This window comes from Equus asinus, chromosome 20, assembly GCF_041296235.1.
Source record: "Equus asinus isolate D_3611 breed Donkey chromosome 20, EquAss-T2T_v2, whole genome shotgun sequence".
Lineage (NCBI taxonomy): Eukaryota > Metazoa > Chordata > Mammalia > Perissodactyla > Equidae > Equus > Equus asinus.
The window spans coordinates 111854039-111868366 of NC_091809.1; the positions used below are offsets into that span (position 1 = coordinate 111854039).

At 38.0% G+C, this 14328-nt stretch overlaps 1 protein-coding gene across 3 annotated transcripts in view; it reads right to left on the bottom strand.

The window, feature by feature from the left end:
* DCDC1 (doublecortin domain containing 1) overlaps window positions 1-14328 on the bottom strand; it is a 428668-nt gene that overhangs the window by 357390 nt on the left and 56950 nt on the right. For all 3 annotated transcript variants that reach the window (XM_070491394.1, XM_070491395.1, XM_070491396.1), the window contains one exon: window positions 13174-13379. In XM_070491394.1, the coding sequence (XP_070347495.1) occupies window positions 13174-13379 (206 nt within the window). The remainder of the gene's footprint in view (window positions 1-13173; window positions 13380-14328) is intronic.

Below are 14328 nucleotides of genomic sequence, written 5' to 3' on the forward strand. Positions count from 1 at the left end.
TTTGTTAATTTCTTACAGCTTAGGTTGTAGCTTCTGATACTGAAATTTAAATCCATCATGTTGTAAAACCAGACTCCTCTTGACAGGCACATGGGAAGAGATTTTCCACAAACTCTTTTTAGTTTAAGCCATTTGCTCCCAGTTCTGGGAGTCACCTCCACCCCCAGGCACACCTGGGGCAGAGTGTGCAGCCCTGGGAATGGCCACCATGGCAGCGGTTGGGTCACATAGCCTACAGCCTCTGGGTCTGATTTGCCACCACCCTAGTCCAGGTAAGAGAGTATGCTTAGCTCAACATCAGCCCAGGCCAAGCGGGCCAGTCAGTCAACAAGCCATCAGACCCAACAAGGTCTATCCTCCTTAAAGACAGAGAATCTTGACACCTTTTAACATGTTTTTATGAGTCAATGTCCGGAAGTGTAAGCCCTGATTTACACCTGTCCACATACTCTCTTCAAAAGATCCTCCACGGCAGAGGTCAGCAAACTATACACCATGGGCCAATTCTGGCCGCAGACTGTTTCTGGCTGGTGGACAGGCTAAGAATGGTTTGTACATTTCTAATTGTCAAAAGAAAAATACTCAAAAGGAGATTCATAATATTATATATATATATGTTCACAGTATATGAAATCCAAATTTCAGTGCCCATAAATAAAGTTTTCTTGGAAAACAGCCACACTGTTCATTTACACCTTTTTTATGGCTGCTGTCACACCACGGCAACAGAGTTGAGTAGTTGCAATACAGACCTTATGATCCATAAAGCCAACCTGTCTGGCCCTTACAGAAAGGTCTGCCTACCCCGGTCTACTGCATCATCATTCACAGAAAGCTCTGTATTTTCTTGTCCCTTATACAGCAGCCTCAACTCCTTCATCCACTTCTGAAACCTTTGCATTGTGCACTCTGAAAACCTTCCCCAGTCACCAGAATGGACTAGACCCTCAAGCTCTTTTAAAGGAAACTAGACTTTCCCCTGAGCTCACTGACTTCCCCAGAGCCCTCTCAGGTGCCGGGATCTTACCTTCTCATGTCACACAGCCTCGGGTTTGGGAAGGGGTGTTACTTACAATGCCACTTCAAGATAATTTCTCCCAATCCCCTTATTAAACAAAGAAACAAACCCCACCCCCTCAGGGTCCTGACCTCCAAGTGCCAGCTTTCCTCATTCTAGCCATTCTTCCTCAATCATGGGTAACTTTTGCCACAAAGATCCTAACTCTGGGTGACCCTTACTATCCACTTTCTGTGCGCACACCAAGAAGCCTGGTGCTCTTGGAGAAAGTCACACAAATGAACACATCAGCATTACTATTATCCATGGTCACCAATCTCCATGGTCCCTCAGTATTGCCCGGTCACTTCTACTTCCTTTCTTTGGTCAAATCTCTCTTCCACTTGACACAATGAATATTTCAAACCATCTCTGCTCTGCTTGTCTCCACCCAGCCTCCTCTCCCCTACTTCCCTCTTTATTTTCGGCAGATGGCATGACTTCCTACATCAGAGAGAAAACTGAAGCCTCATCTTCCTGCTACCAAAGCCACAAGCCTCCCCACTTGTACCCCATCCTCTCCTTTACTCTCTAGTTATTACAGGAGTCCCTGCTCCTATCTCAGGCCAATACTCCCCCTATGCTTTGAACCACGTTTGCTGTCAACTTTTAAAGCAGGACACGTTATCCACCATTTCTTGTATATTCAAGTTCTCCTTCTCAACTAGATTTTTCCACTGGCAATTAAACATGATCAAGTCTCCACTGAGCACCAAAGTGACCTATTCAAAAACATAAATCAGGTTACCCACTCTTCCACTCCTAACTAAAACCCCTTTCATGACTTCTCACTGCTCTCATGGTGGGGGCAGGGTGGGGGCTGGGGGCTAAGCAAAAATCAGTCACCTCTCCTAAAAGGCCACTCTGTCTCTCACATACTGGCCTTTCAGTTCATGGAATTCACCCCACTCACTCTGCCATGCAGTCTTTTCATATTCTGTGCTCTCTGTTTGAAAGGTTACCATCCTCAATATCCTCCGTATGAACTCAGATGAATCCTGCTTCTCTCTTCTCAGAAGATTTCCTTGTGCCTCTTACTCCACAATCAATAATGCGACCATTTTATAAATGTCTTTCCCCATCACTAGACTAAAAGCTCCATGAGAAGAAGACCATGGCTGCTTTTATGTATTCTTATATCCAGGTGCTTGGCAAATGTTAAGAGGCATAAAAATATGAATTAATGAATGAGTGAAAAGCTAATATATGTCTAATTTAAACTCATTTCATCATGAATTTTATATTGTTATTAAGAGTCTGATAAACCTAGCAAATAAAATTTCTGACCAATTTTACAAAATTATGCTAGAACTAAAGTATGTGTAATTCCAGAAAAAAATTTTCTAATAAAACGAATTCTCTTTAATACCAGAGCACCAACCCTGTGTTGTCCTATGAAAACCTCTTCATATTTGCAGCAATACTCTTGGTTGCCCACCCAGCAACCATCTCTACCTCATCCTTGCTGCCCTGATTTGGGTTAAGAGTTCACCTTCCTCCTTTTGACTCAGGAAGACTACAGTCATCTGGATGGGTCTAAGTCAATTATGGTGAGCCCGTGCCCCTCATCAGTGAATGCTTTGGGGGTGGACACAATCTAGTTCTGGCCAATGCGACAAGGGGAAGGGCTTCTGGGAAAGGCTTCTTTAGGCATAGGGAAGAGATGGACAAAGTTGTACCAGGCTGTGTAGCAGCCATCCTGTTACTAACATATGAAAGAGCACAAAACCCATAAAATTATAGAGAACATAACTGGAATACTGTCCTAATACACTTGGAGCTGCCCTACCTCTGAATTTCCTGCTTCTTTTTTGATTAAATCTGTTTGAGTCAGGATTCTCTATTATTTGCAGCTAAAGTCATCCTAACTGACAGAGAAAAAAATTTGGGGCCCAGATTCCTTAGATGAGGAAGATTGTTTCTGCCAACTCAATGAGTGTTTGTACAACAAATAGGCTACATCAGTATTCACTATAGAAACCTAAAAAGCAAGTCATTTAATTAAGACACCAGAGAAGAATTCCAGAAGAAATTTAGCAAGCTGAAAACTGTGAAAATGAATGGATAATTAATGAAGTTAATGCATTGCATTACTAAAAATATTTCACCTTCGGCAATTAATTGTACTTGTTCAGTAGAAGAGAACTACAGACCATAAATATTTTGAGAAAGGAAATCTGTTCTTACAGACTTTTTTGGGGAGATAACTGAAAGATTGTCAAATACCTTATGAATTTTCAAAGAATTAAAATGTAATAAAATGCACTTAGCATGCCTCTCTGCTAAGACCAACCTTTTATAATGACTCATAATAAAGATTATGATCATTATTTTAACCTGAAGATGCCAGGAGATTGGGCTGAATTTATATCCATCTTATTAAGTAGCTTAAAGATACTCTTCTGACTTAATCCTGGAGATAAATTTACTGGCCTGTTACTTGTCTTATTCTCATAAAAGTAGACTATAGGATGCATGCCAAATCTGGTTATTTGCTCTTACTAGTAATGAACATGACAATGGTTTGAAAAAGGAATTATGTCTTGTGAATTTGAAATGTAGGTGTTCTGGCTTTTTATCATCAAAATGTGAAGGAGAAGTAGATAACCAGCAGAGATTTCCTAAGTAATTTATTAATACATACTCCTTGGATGTTTTTATTCTGAATTGATCTCTTCTTAAGAAAAATTAAATATCCCAGATTACTTTTAAATTTTTATAATTTTAATCATATTGTTATTTTTGTTTGCTTTTTCAATCTACTATTTTGACGTATAATTTACATGACATAAACTGTACCTATTTTAAGTGTACAGCTCAATAGAGGTAGAAAAATATCTCTGTGTAACACCACTACCGTCAAGACATAAAGTATTTCCTTTACTCTCCAAAATTCCTCATGCTCTTTCCCAATCACAATTCAGTGCCCCTGGCCCCAGGCCACCACTGACTGCCTTCTGTCACTAGAGATCGGTTTTATGTGTTCCACGACTTTGTATAAATAGAATCATACAGCAATATTCCGTATCTGGCCTCTTTAGTTTACCACAATATTTGTTCCTTTTTATTGCTGAAGATTATTCTTTGGTATGGACACACCACAACTTGTTTATCCATTCACGGGTTGATAGACTTTTGGGTGGTTTCTAGTTGGGGCTATTATGAATAAAGCTGAACATTCACCTAGAATGTGTTGTGTTGACATATGTTATTTCTCTTGGGTAAATATCTAGAAATGAGGTTGCTAGATTGTGTGATAACTGTATTTTTAACTGCCAAACCGGTTTGCAATGTGCCTACATCATTTTGCATTCTCATCAGCTATCTGGGAGACTTCCACTTACTCCAGATTTTCACCAACACTTAGTGTTGTCAGTCTTTTTAATTTTAGCCATTCTAATGTGTGTGCACTGGTAACTCATTGTGGATTTAATTTGCATTTCTTTGATAACTAATAATGTTGAGCATCTTTTCATGTGATTATGGTCAATTTCTACATCTTTTTTTAGTAAAGTGTTCAAATTCTTTGACTTTTTTTAATTTTTTGTCTTCTTACTATTGAGTTGTCAGAGATCTTCATATATTCTAAATACAAGTTTTTTGTCAGATGTGTGTTTCCTGAATATTTTCTCCCAGCCTGTGGCTGGATTTTTCATTTTATTAATGCTGTCTTTTGAGGAACAGACGTTTTTAAAACTTGGATAAGGTACATTTAATCCTTTTTGTTTTGTTGTTTTGTTTTAGTTCATACTCTTTAGTCCTATCTAAGAAATCTTTGCCTACCACAAGATTGTAAAAATTTTCTCCTATGTTTTCTCTCAGAACTATTATAGTTTTACTTTGTTATGATTAGATCTAGAGTCAATTTTCAAATTAAGTTTAGTGATGGTATGAGATAGGGATGGAGGTAATTTCTTATCACACAGATATTCAATTTTCAGCAATATTTGTCAAAAACACTATCTTTTCCCCATTGAATTATCAAGAAGAATTTGCCCCTATATGTGTGGGTCTATTTCTGAACGGTTTTCTTCCATTGCTCTTTATGTGTCTCCTCATGCCAATACCATTCTCTCTTGATTATTTCAGCTTTAAAAAATGCTGAAATCAGGTAGTGCAAGTCCTTCAAATTTGGCTATTCTAATTCCTTTGCATTTCTTGAGCTTTCGGTGAGCTTCTTGGACCTGTGGTTTGATATTTTTCATGAACTCAGAAAATATTTTGGCCGTTATTTCTTCAAATATATTCACCCTCTCCCCAGGCTTTCTAGGGCTGCAAATATGCATCTATTAGACTGCTTGACATTAATCTCACCAACTACTGACACTCAGGCCTTTGTTCAGACTTTCCCTTTTTCTTCTCTATACTTCGGTTTGGATAGTTTTTATTGCCCTGTCTTGAAGTTCACTGATCTTTTCTTTCTAATGTCTAATCTGCTGTTAAATCCATTCAGTATTTTTTTTTCATTTTACACATTGTATTTTTCAGGTCTACTACTTCCATGGTCCATTTTTAGTGTCCATTTCTCTTCACATTATACTCATGTTTTTCTTTAATTCCTTGAATACATTTAGAGCGGCTTCTGAAATGCCCTTTACTGTTAACTCTATCTGGGGATCTGTTTCTATTGATTGACTTTTCTCCACGATAATGATTACCTCTTCTGGGATCGTCACGAATTCCCCACATGTTCCACAAAACCCCTTCCCTCTGACTGGTCACAACTAAATGTCCCCCACCCTGAGCTTACTCGCAGTGTTGTCCCAAACACCCCTACTCTGTGCATATGCACAGAGCTATTTCCTTTTTACATCCCTGTCAGCTGTCCTTTCCCTGGTAGCTGTTTGTGCCAGGCCCGTGGAGTTCACCCTGTGCAGGAGCAACTTAATACTCAGCCAAAGACACAAGGGGACCTCTAGGTAAATTTTAGAAATTATTCTTCAAAGAGCTCCCTCATTTATGGCATTTTCTGGTAAATTCCGGCCATTTCAGCCTCCCAGAATTTTGATGTCTTTCTCTTCAGCTTGTGGAGACTGCTGTGTTTTTCTTGGATTCTGTCTCCCTACACCACAGTGTGAAAATCACCTGCAGGTGTATAAAGATGGGGCAAATTGTAGGACTCACTTGAACTTGTCCTCTTCTCTCAGGCATTATAGTACGGTGCTTCTCACTGCCTAATGTCTAAAAATAGCTGTCTCAGACACTTTGTTCAGGTTCCAGTTGTCTAAAATGGGATGCTAGTCTGATACTAGTTATTGTGTTATGACTGTAAACGGATGCCTCATATTTTCTTTAATGGTTATTTTAACTAATTTCTAAGTGAGGACACATAGGAATTAAAACATAGGGGCCGGCCCGGTGGCACAGTGGTTAAGCGTGCATGTTCTGCTTCGGCAGCCCACGGCTCGCCAGTTTGGATTCCGGGTGTGGACATGGCACCGCTTGGCAAGCCATGCTGTGGTAGGCATCCCACATATAACTAGAGGAAGATGTTAGCTCAGGGCCAGTCTTCCTCAGCAAAAAGAGGAGGGTTGGCAGCAGTTAGCTCAGGGCTAATCTTCTTCTTCAAAAAAAAAAAAACATAAGAAAAAGAGTATTTGTGGCAGTTTCACATAATGAAAAAAATATTGTTCTTCAACTCAGAAAATGGATTCTAGTCCTAGCTATTCCAGTTGATCCACTTTGGCTATGGTGGTTAACTTCCATACGTTTCAGTTTTCTGAGTTGCTTAATCAAATGATTTCATAAAATTTTGTGGTTCTAACGTCCCCAAATTAGACAAAGTTCATCAAAGACACTTTAATGGGAAGATATGTATGGAAATTAATTTAATAAAACCTTCAATTTAGCCATTATTGTTATAGGTTCTTAGCAATTAAAAAGTATTAAAAATATAAAATGTAAATATAAAAACTATAAGATAATTTTAATAAAAGAACAAAAGTAAATTTTACCTTTCAGATTTAATATCATGCTTACGTCTCAACTGTTTGGGGGCATTAAGGCCTGACGTAAAGCTCTGCCCTAACTACCATCCGTAAAGTACATAAATCTTTAGACTGAAAATTCTCATGCGTCTTCTTTCAGCTAAGGAAATCTACATGTTTTCTTCCTTATGACTTCAGTCAAGAAAAAAAAATTCTGACTACTGAATAATTACTTATAATATTCTGAAATAATCTAATTGTATAACCCTAAAATTCCCATTAAATGAATAGAAGACAATTGGCTAATCCATGACCTCTTGAGAATAAACTATATTATCAAATTCCATACTTTTAAAAATCTGGTTTCTTATTTTTTAATCTGATATTAATCCCTGGTGTGAACATTAGACTAATTTTTAAAATGATAACAGTATCAAAGGGCTTTTTCTCATATATCATAAAAAGCTCTTTAAAGAACTTGCAACATAAATAATCATGCATGACCTCCCCTGTCGGAATCTATGTTGAGCATCCTTAATCAAACTTTGTTACTCCAGGTGCTCTCTTCTGAATCTCTTAACATGTTCTCAATTCTTTCACCTGCACTGTTGGGAAAATCTCTGCTGTTATAGTTGCTGATTGGCATGTGAACATCATAATCATACTATACATGTTGCATTTTTTTTCAGTTGAATTGGGACTTTCTTAAACTTGAAAATTTTCCTATAAGCTTTTTTTTTTGTTTAGGCTTATTGAGCTATTTTTCAAATTAACAAATGATGACTATCATAGAAGTCTGGATTTTCCTCTGGTTTAAGGCATCTCATAGTCTACTATTTATTTACACCTTGACAGTGATATACGAGTAATTCCCTCAATATTTACATGGTTTTTCAGTAATAACAGAGAAGGTCATTACAATGAAATATGTCTACATACAAATATTAAGGGAATATTTATTTTTTCTAAGTCAGATGACTCCCTTCCTGCTAACATGCAGATCCTTCCTGGTTTCTGAGCTCGCTCTGCTAGTTCTAACCTAGCAACCAGTGATCTCTCTCCCATAACCTGTTTTCTCTGTCACACAACTCATTTCCTTTCTCTTGAACCACATGAGAAGTACAGGAGAACAAACAAGGAGACTGTGAAGATTTCCATTAATTAGGAAGTTTGAAGTTTTAGAACATCAGAACAAAAATTCTCAAACTTTAGTGGGGCTATGAATTATCTGGAGACATTTGTTGAGAGTCAGATCCCCAGGCCCCACACTCAAGAGATTCTTAATTCAACAGGCCTAGGGTGGGGCCCGGAAGTCTGAATTTTTAACACATAGTCCAGACGATTCTGACGCAGGCGCTGTGTGGCCCATGCTTTGAGAAATGTTGCAGGCTCCTTGCCTATGAGCATATAGTCCTTCCAGATGACAGAAGGAAGCATCCTGTTCTCATACACGTAGCTTGAAACTATGTTTTCCAAAGTGGGATGTACAAACCCCAAGCAACTGGGTAAAACAATCCACTGGGGTAGGAAAAGGATATTAGAATTATCTTTTCATCTAAAAAAACCAGCTTTATCAATGTTAAATAAAAGATTGACACTTGCCATTTAAAAAGAGAGAATCAAAAAGGAGATAACAATAACAAAAATTCTGGAAGCCAAAAGAAAGATAATTAAGTGGTAAATAATTTAACAGACCAGAAATGTCGAAACTTAAGCTAGAAGAAGTAAACTTGCTCTGTATTGCAGAACTGCAGAAAGGCTCAGAAATTTGAGCCTTCGGGTACGTTTAAGAAGTAGGGCTAAAACAAGTTGACTATTCTTTTTCTTTTGTTTTTTTTTTTTGAGGAAGATAAGCCCTGAGCTAACATCTGCTGCCAATCTTCCTCTTTTTGCTGAGGAAGATGCCCTGAGCTAACATCTGTGCCCATCTTCCTCTATTTTGTATGTGGGACTCCACCACAACATGGCTTGATAAGCGGTGCATGGGTTCATGCCCGGGATCCAAACTGGCAAACCCAGGGCAGCCTAAGCAGAGTGCACAAAGTAAACCACTGCATCACCAGGCCGGCCCCAAAGTTGACTATTTCTATAAAAAGCAGTTAAACCCAGAGAGCCCCTCCCAACACCAAGCACTCAGGCAGCTGTACTTCTGCCGTCTGAACAGAAGATGGGAGCTTCGGAGGGGCTCATCCAGAGGACTGTGGAGTCAGAGGACCAGGCAGAGTGGAGGCTGAGGGTACCTGACTGAAAAGAGGGGAACTGAATGAAAACCGACAGACTGAAAGTGCACTCTTAGCCCCCTTCTCCACTAGACTGCTCAAATTGGCAGATTCTATCTGGAGAAACTGATTAGCTCCAGAGAAAAGACACACACTGACAATTAGGGACCTCCCAAAAAGGACACGCCTAGTCAAAACACTTGCCGATGAAACCCCTCCGTCAATAAGACACACCTGTGCCCAGGAGCTCTTCAGTCAAGTCTCAGCTCTTCACTTTTAAACACCGATGGAAGGCCAACTCATCTTGGAGAAAAGCCCAAAACATGAAAGACCAGAAACAACAACAACACAAATACTCAGAGAAAACAGAGCAAGTGCGGGGAGCAGAGGCAATGGACTCATTGGGTTGAAGGTAAAGATAAGGAAATCTCCCCACAAGAAAAGCAGAAGTTCATTCAGAAAAACCAACACATAAGAGGAGGAGTTCCCTAAAGTCAGAACTGAAAAAGTAGAGAAAAATGATATCAAAGAAAAAGTTCAACAAAATTTCTCAAAAGAGAAGGATGAGACTTTTCAGACTGAAAAGTCATGCTGTGTATCCAGCACATCTTGAAAAGAACTTCTGAGCCCTGGGAACAAAGAGATGATTCTAAATGATTTCAGAGAGGAAAAATTAAAAGCAAGTCACCTACAAAGGATGAGGAATCATTATGGTATCTGACTTCTCAAGAGCAACACTGGAAACAAGACGCAAGGGAGCATTAATATTTAGAGGAAAGAAGGATTTCCCACAATCTCAAAACATTTACCCCTATGGTCTCCTTCTCAGAAAGCCGCTGGAATATGTGCACAATAGAGTAAACAAAGACAGAGGAAGAGTAGGGAACTAGGAGTGAGGGATCCAACAGGAGAGAGGGAAAGATAATCCCCAGGTGGATGGTGAAGGGAGGTCCGAGGGCAGACAGAGGTCACAGAGAACAATCAATTCAAACCGGACTGAGGAGACAGATCTTTTTCATTGTTTCATGCATTTTATTCTCTTTTCCATCATTTTCTTCACCATTGTAATCTCATGCCATTAGTGATAGTATATAGACAGCCAAGCAAAAAACAAATAAGATATCATTATTAACAGCTAAGAAAAAAATAAAGATTTCTTATAAAGGAGATGCTATCCTGGATAATATAAGAATCAACACAGCTTAATACCACTTCTCTGACAATGAATCAAGAGATAATTGGGAAAATCAAACTTATCCACCACAACGCTGACCCTAAAAATTTGTGTCCGGAGCAGACATTTTTCACTTTCCAATTACTTTGCATCTTGTGTCCACAAATTTTTCTTAATACCTTTTCAACCCATGGACGTATATGTTGAGCCCATTCCACAGCAGCAGGTGCTGTGTGGTTACTGAAACCACACCAAGTAATGTTAAAGCCATCTGATTCAAGTTTCCAAGGCACGGGTCACAGTTCTGGTATTCTAGAGTTTAGCAAAGAATTATATCACTTTGGCCCTCATCTCAAACTTCTTAATCACTTAACTTCCTAAAATAAATGAGTGGATATCCTTTTGATTTTGTCCTTACGACTGAAATGCAGCTGTTTCCCCCGGCTCCATTCTGAGCCCAGAAAGGACTTCCATGCTTTAACTGCCCCATTTTACCACCTGTAACTCTTCCTCCACTGCCCTCATTGCCCCCATATTACAGTCCTTTACACTCCACTGAGGTTTCATACTTCTTAGGAATAATCTAAAAACACCTATTAGTCCCAGACATTCCTAAGATTTTATCATAAAAGAAAACATTATTTGCTTCTTCTATAACTGTCATCTTTTTATTCCTATAACTGACTTGGTATTTAATCTATAAATAGAGCATTATCCTGTGATTATCAAAAGGGTTTTCAAAATTTAAATTTTATCTACAAAATAATTAGCTAGCCTTATTTTTTTCCCTACAGAAAGTGCTGTTGACACCCAAGACCAGTTCTGTTGCCTCCTCTCCTTTACCTCATTCTTTTTTTTTTTTTTAAATTGGCACCTGAGCTAACAACTGTGGCCAATCTTTTTTTTTTTTTTTTTTTTCCCGGCTTTATCTCCCAAATCCCTGCCGGCACATAGTTGTATATTTTAGTTGCAAGTTCTTCTAGTTGTGGCATGTGGGACACCGCCTCAACGTGGCCTGATGAGCGGCGCCATGTCTGCGCCCAGGATCTGAACCAGCGAAACCCTGGGCCACCGCAGCGGAGCACGTGAACTTAACCACTTGGCCACAGGGCTGGCCCCCTACCTCATTCTTAAAAGTGATATTTAGACACATATTTATAAAAACATTTATTACTGAATCATGTCCTATCCGAGTTTTATAAATTGTGAAGGTTCTTTAAATTCTACAAGTTGTAAGAAGAAAAAATAATAAGCTGAAGAATTCCTTGATCATCCAGTTTTAAGTAAACTGCTCTCTAGAGTCAAAAAGCAAAACAGCAGTGACCTCTTTATTTACACTCAACCTTTCATCTAAGAACATGTAATCTGAAAGGGTGACTATTACCCGAATTTTACCACCGAGGCACAGAATTACAGAGATTGAACTGAAGTGAACTCAAGAGGTTATCTAATCCAGCTTCCATCTCCAGGAATGACTGCATTTTAACAATCCAAGAGATATTTCCATTTTCTCTATTTTTCAAAATCTCCAGGGAAGATGCTACAACTTGCCTTAGCAATTTGCTCGGTGTGTGTAATATCCTTTGTTTTACTCATAATCCAAATCTGCAGATAAGAAGGAAATAAAATCTGACTTCCCAGCTCCTCAGTAATGCTCTTTGTTACACAAAAAGAAGTAAATGAGGAAATAGATATTTTGATAAAAATTTCCAATATCTAGTCAACTATTCACCTGTTTCAAGCAATATTTTTTTGAAAATAGTCTGGCATAACAAAATGACTTACATTTATCTTTATTTCATAATAAATGTTTCCCATTAATAAGAAAAATAATTTCTAACTATTAGATGTGTATTTATGAGTCCTAAAGATAAAAATGGCAAATATTTACTAGGAACCTTCAAGTGCCAAGCATTGTATTCCCAACATAACATCACATGGAACCTCATGTTTGTCATTCCCATTTTTTAGGGGAAGAAATTGAGGCTCAGAGAAGCTAAGCTGTCCGATGTCTTACAGACAGTGATGACAAAGCCAGGATTAAAACCTGGACAGTTTGACTATGTTTTACTGTCTCTCTAGTACATATTGAATAAATTTTAGTTATTATTATTATTAGATTGCTTTAAGATTGGCTGAAAAATCCTCATCTTTAAAAACTTCTTTTTTTAATTTCCATTAGTTTCTCCATATTTTTTTAATATCAAAGATGATCTGGGAAGTACAAGCACCTTCTAAAAAATGCATTTATATGACAAGTAATACTTTAAAATTTGTTTTTTAAAGTTTGCTTGATTGTTACATGATTTTTCTTAGGCTCATCCAGATTTGCTTTTAAAAATGTACATGGATCCTTTTAAAGTGAATCTCAGTTATTTCAGACTTTACTTATTCTTTTGAGGAGCAAGGGTGCTTCTAGGTCTTACTGCTATTCAAAATGAAAAGGGGCAGATTTGAGGTTTGAAACTAGGTTAGACTGGCTTCAATCTAAATATCTTATAAAATATTGTAACAACCAGAATGTTTCCCTAAGTGTAAATGACTTTTACCTAGGTAAATGGGCAACTATGTTAGCCAAATAATTTCCTGAAATATTGCTGCTTTACTAAGGTCATTTTTGTTGTTAGTACAATGAGCATACTTCTAAATAGCTGAATTTTTGCCTTCTATATGATGCCTTCCTGATATTTCAGTTTATTAGTTGACATTGAGAGCTAGAAGGAAAAAACAACACACTTCAAAATCCATAAAAACTTTGAAATTTCATTTATACTTCAATATTTAATACACAATTACCTTCCTCATTGTTTCCTTCTCCACTGTAATCTCATGCCCATCTTGCCCCATCCCATTCTTAAAGAACAGAATTCGGACTGAGGTCTTCTCAGTAAGTTTCTTCATTCTAATGGAAAGAACAGGCTTGGTTTTCTGTCTTTTGACATCAGTAGGAAGCATCACCCCATTCATTGTCCAAGTTACTTTCTTCATTAACAACAGATGGTCTAGAAGAGAATTTTTTTAAGTCAAGTCAATATTTGGCTTCAAAATTAAGAATGGACGCATCCTGCTCCCTCCCTGTTACCTGTATCATACATACTGGCCAGCCTCCACTTAGATGCTGGTTTTCTGAAATGCTACCACCAGCTTCCCACTAACCGTGACATAAGCTGTAGCAAGCTGTCTGCTCTGATAGCCTGCATAAATCATCATTTCTGAAGGGAACAGATGTTCAGGTATGAAAGAGTAATACCACAGTTTAGTCCTAATTAAAACTCACCTTAGTGTGCCTCTATCCCTGATCAGAGCACTGGGCTTAAAGGGCCCATCGAAAGAGCCCAAGGTCCTTTGCTCACTACAAACAACATGGGTCCTAACTCTCGTGTTCTTTAGGGTCGGAAAACCCTATTTAAAAAAGCATGATTTATTATCCATGTTGCTTTAAAGATGACAACCTCCAAAAAGTAACCTTATACATAATTCTTCTCCTGAGACTGGAACGAAGGTGCCTTCTAGGACATCTTTGGTGAGACGTTCAAACTACTTCACTAAAAATGAAAACCAGCTTTTCATTAACAGTTTACTTTAACCTATACATTTTCAAAGATGTGTGCAGGAAGTTGTGTTTCAAAATTCCCGCTAATATTAATGGGAATGCAACTAAATTACTCTGTCTGACTTTGAACATGTAAGGGTAGGAACAGGGGTTAACACACCGCATACTAAGTGGCTGTCAGCATTCTTCTCTTTCCAAGGGGTTCCATTTCATAAATAAATAATTTGCACCTCAGTTATTTATTTTATTTCTGCATTGAATTTATTTTAAATTATATTTTCTTTTCATATAAATTACAAAAATACAAGGATCCCTCCCTCATCTTCTCTTTATTCGTCCTAATGAGAGAAATAAAATTTTATTTGCACGTAACTGAAAATAGTGGCATTTATTTGTCT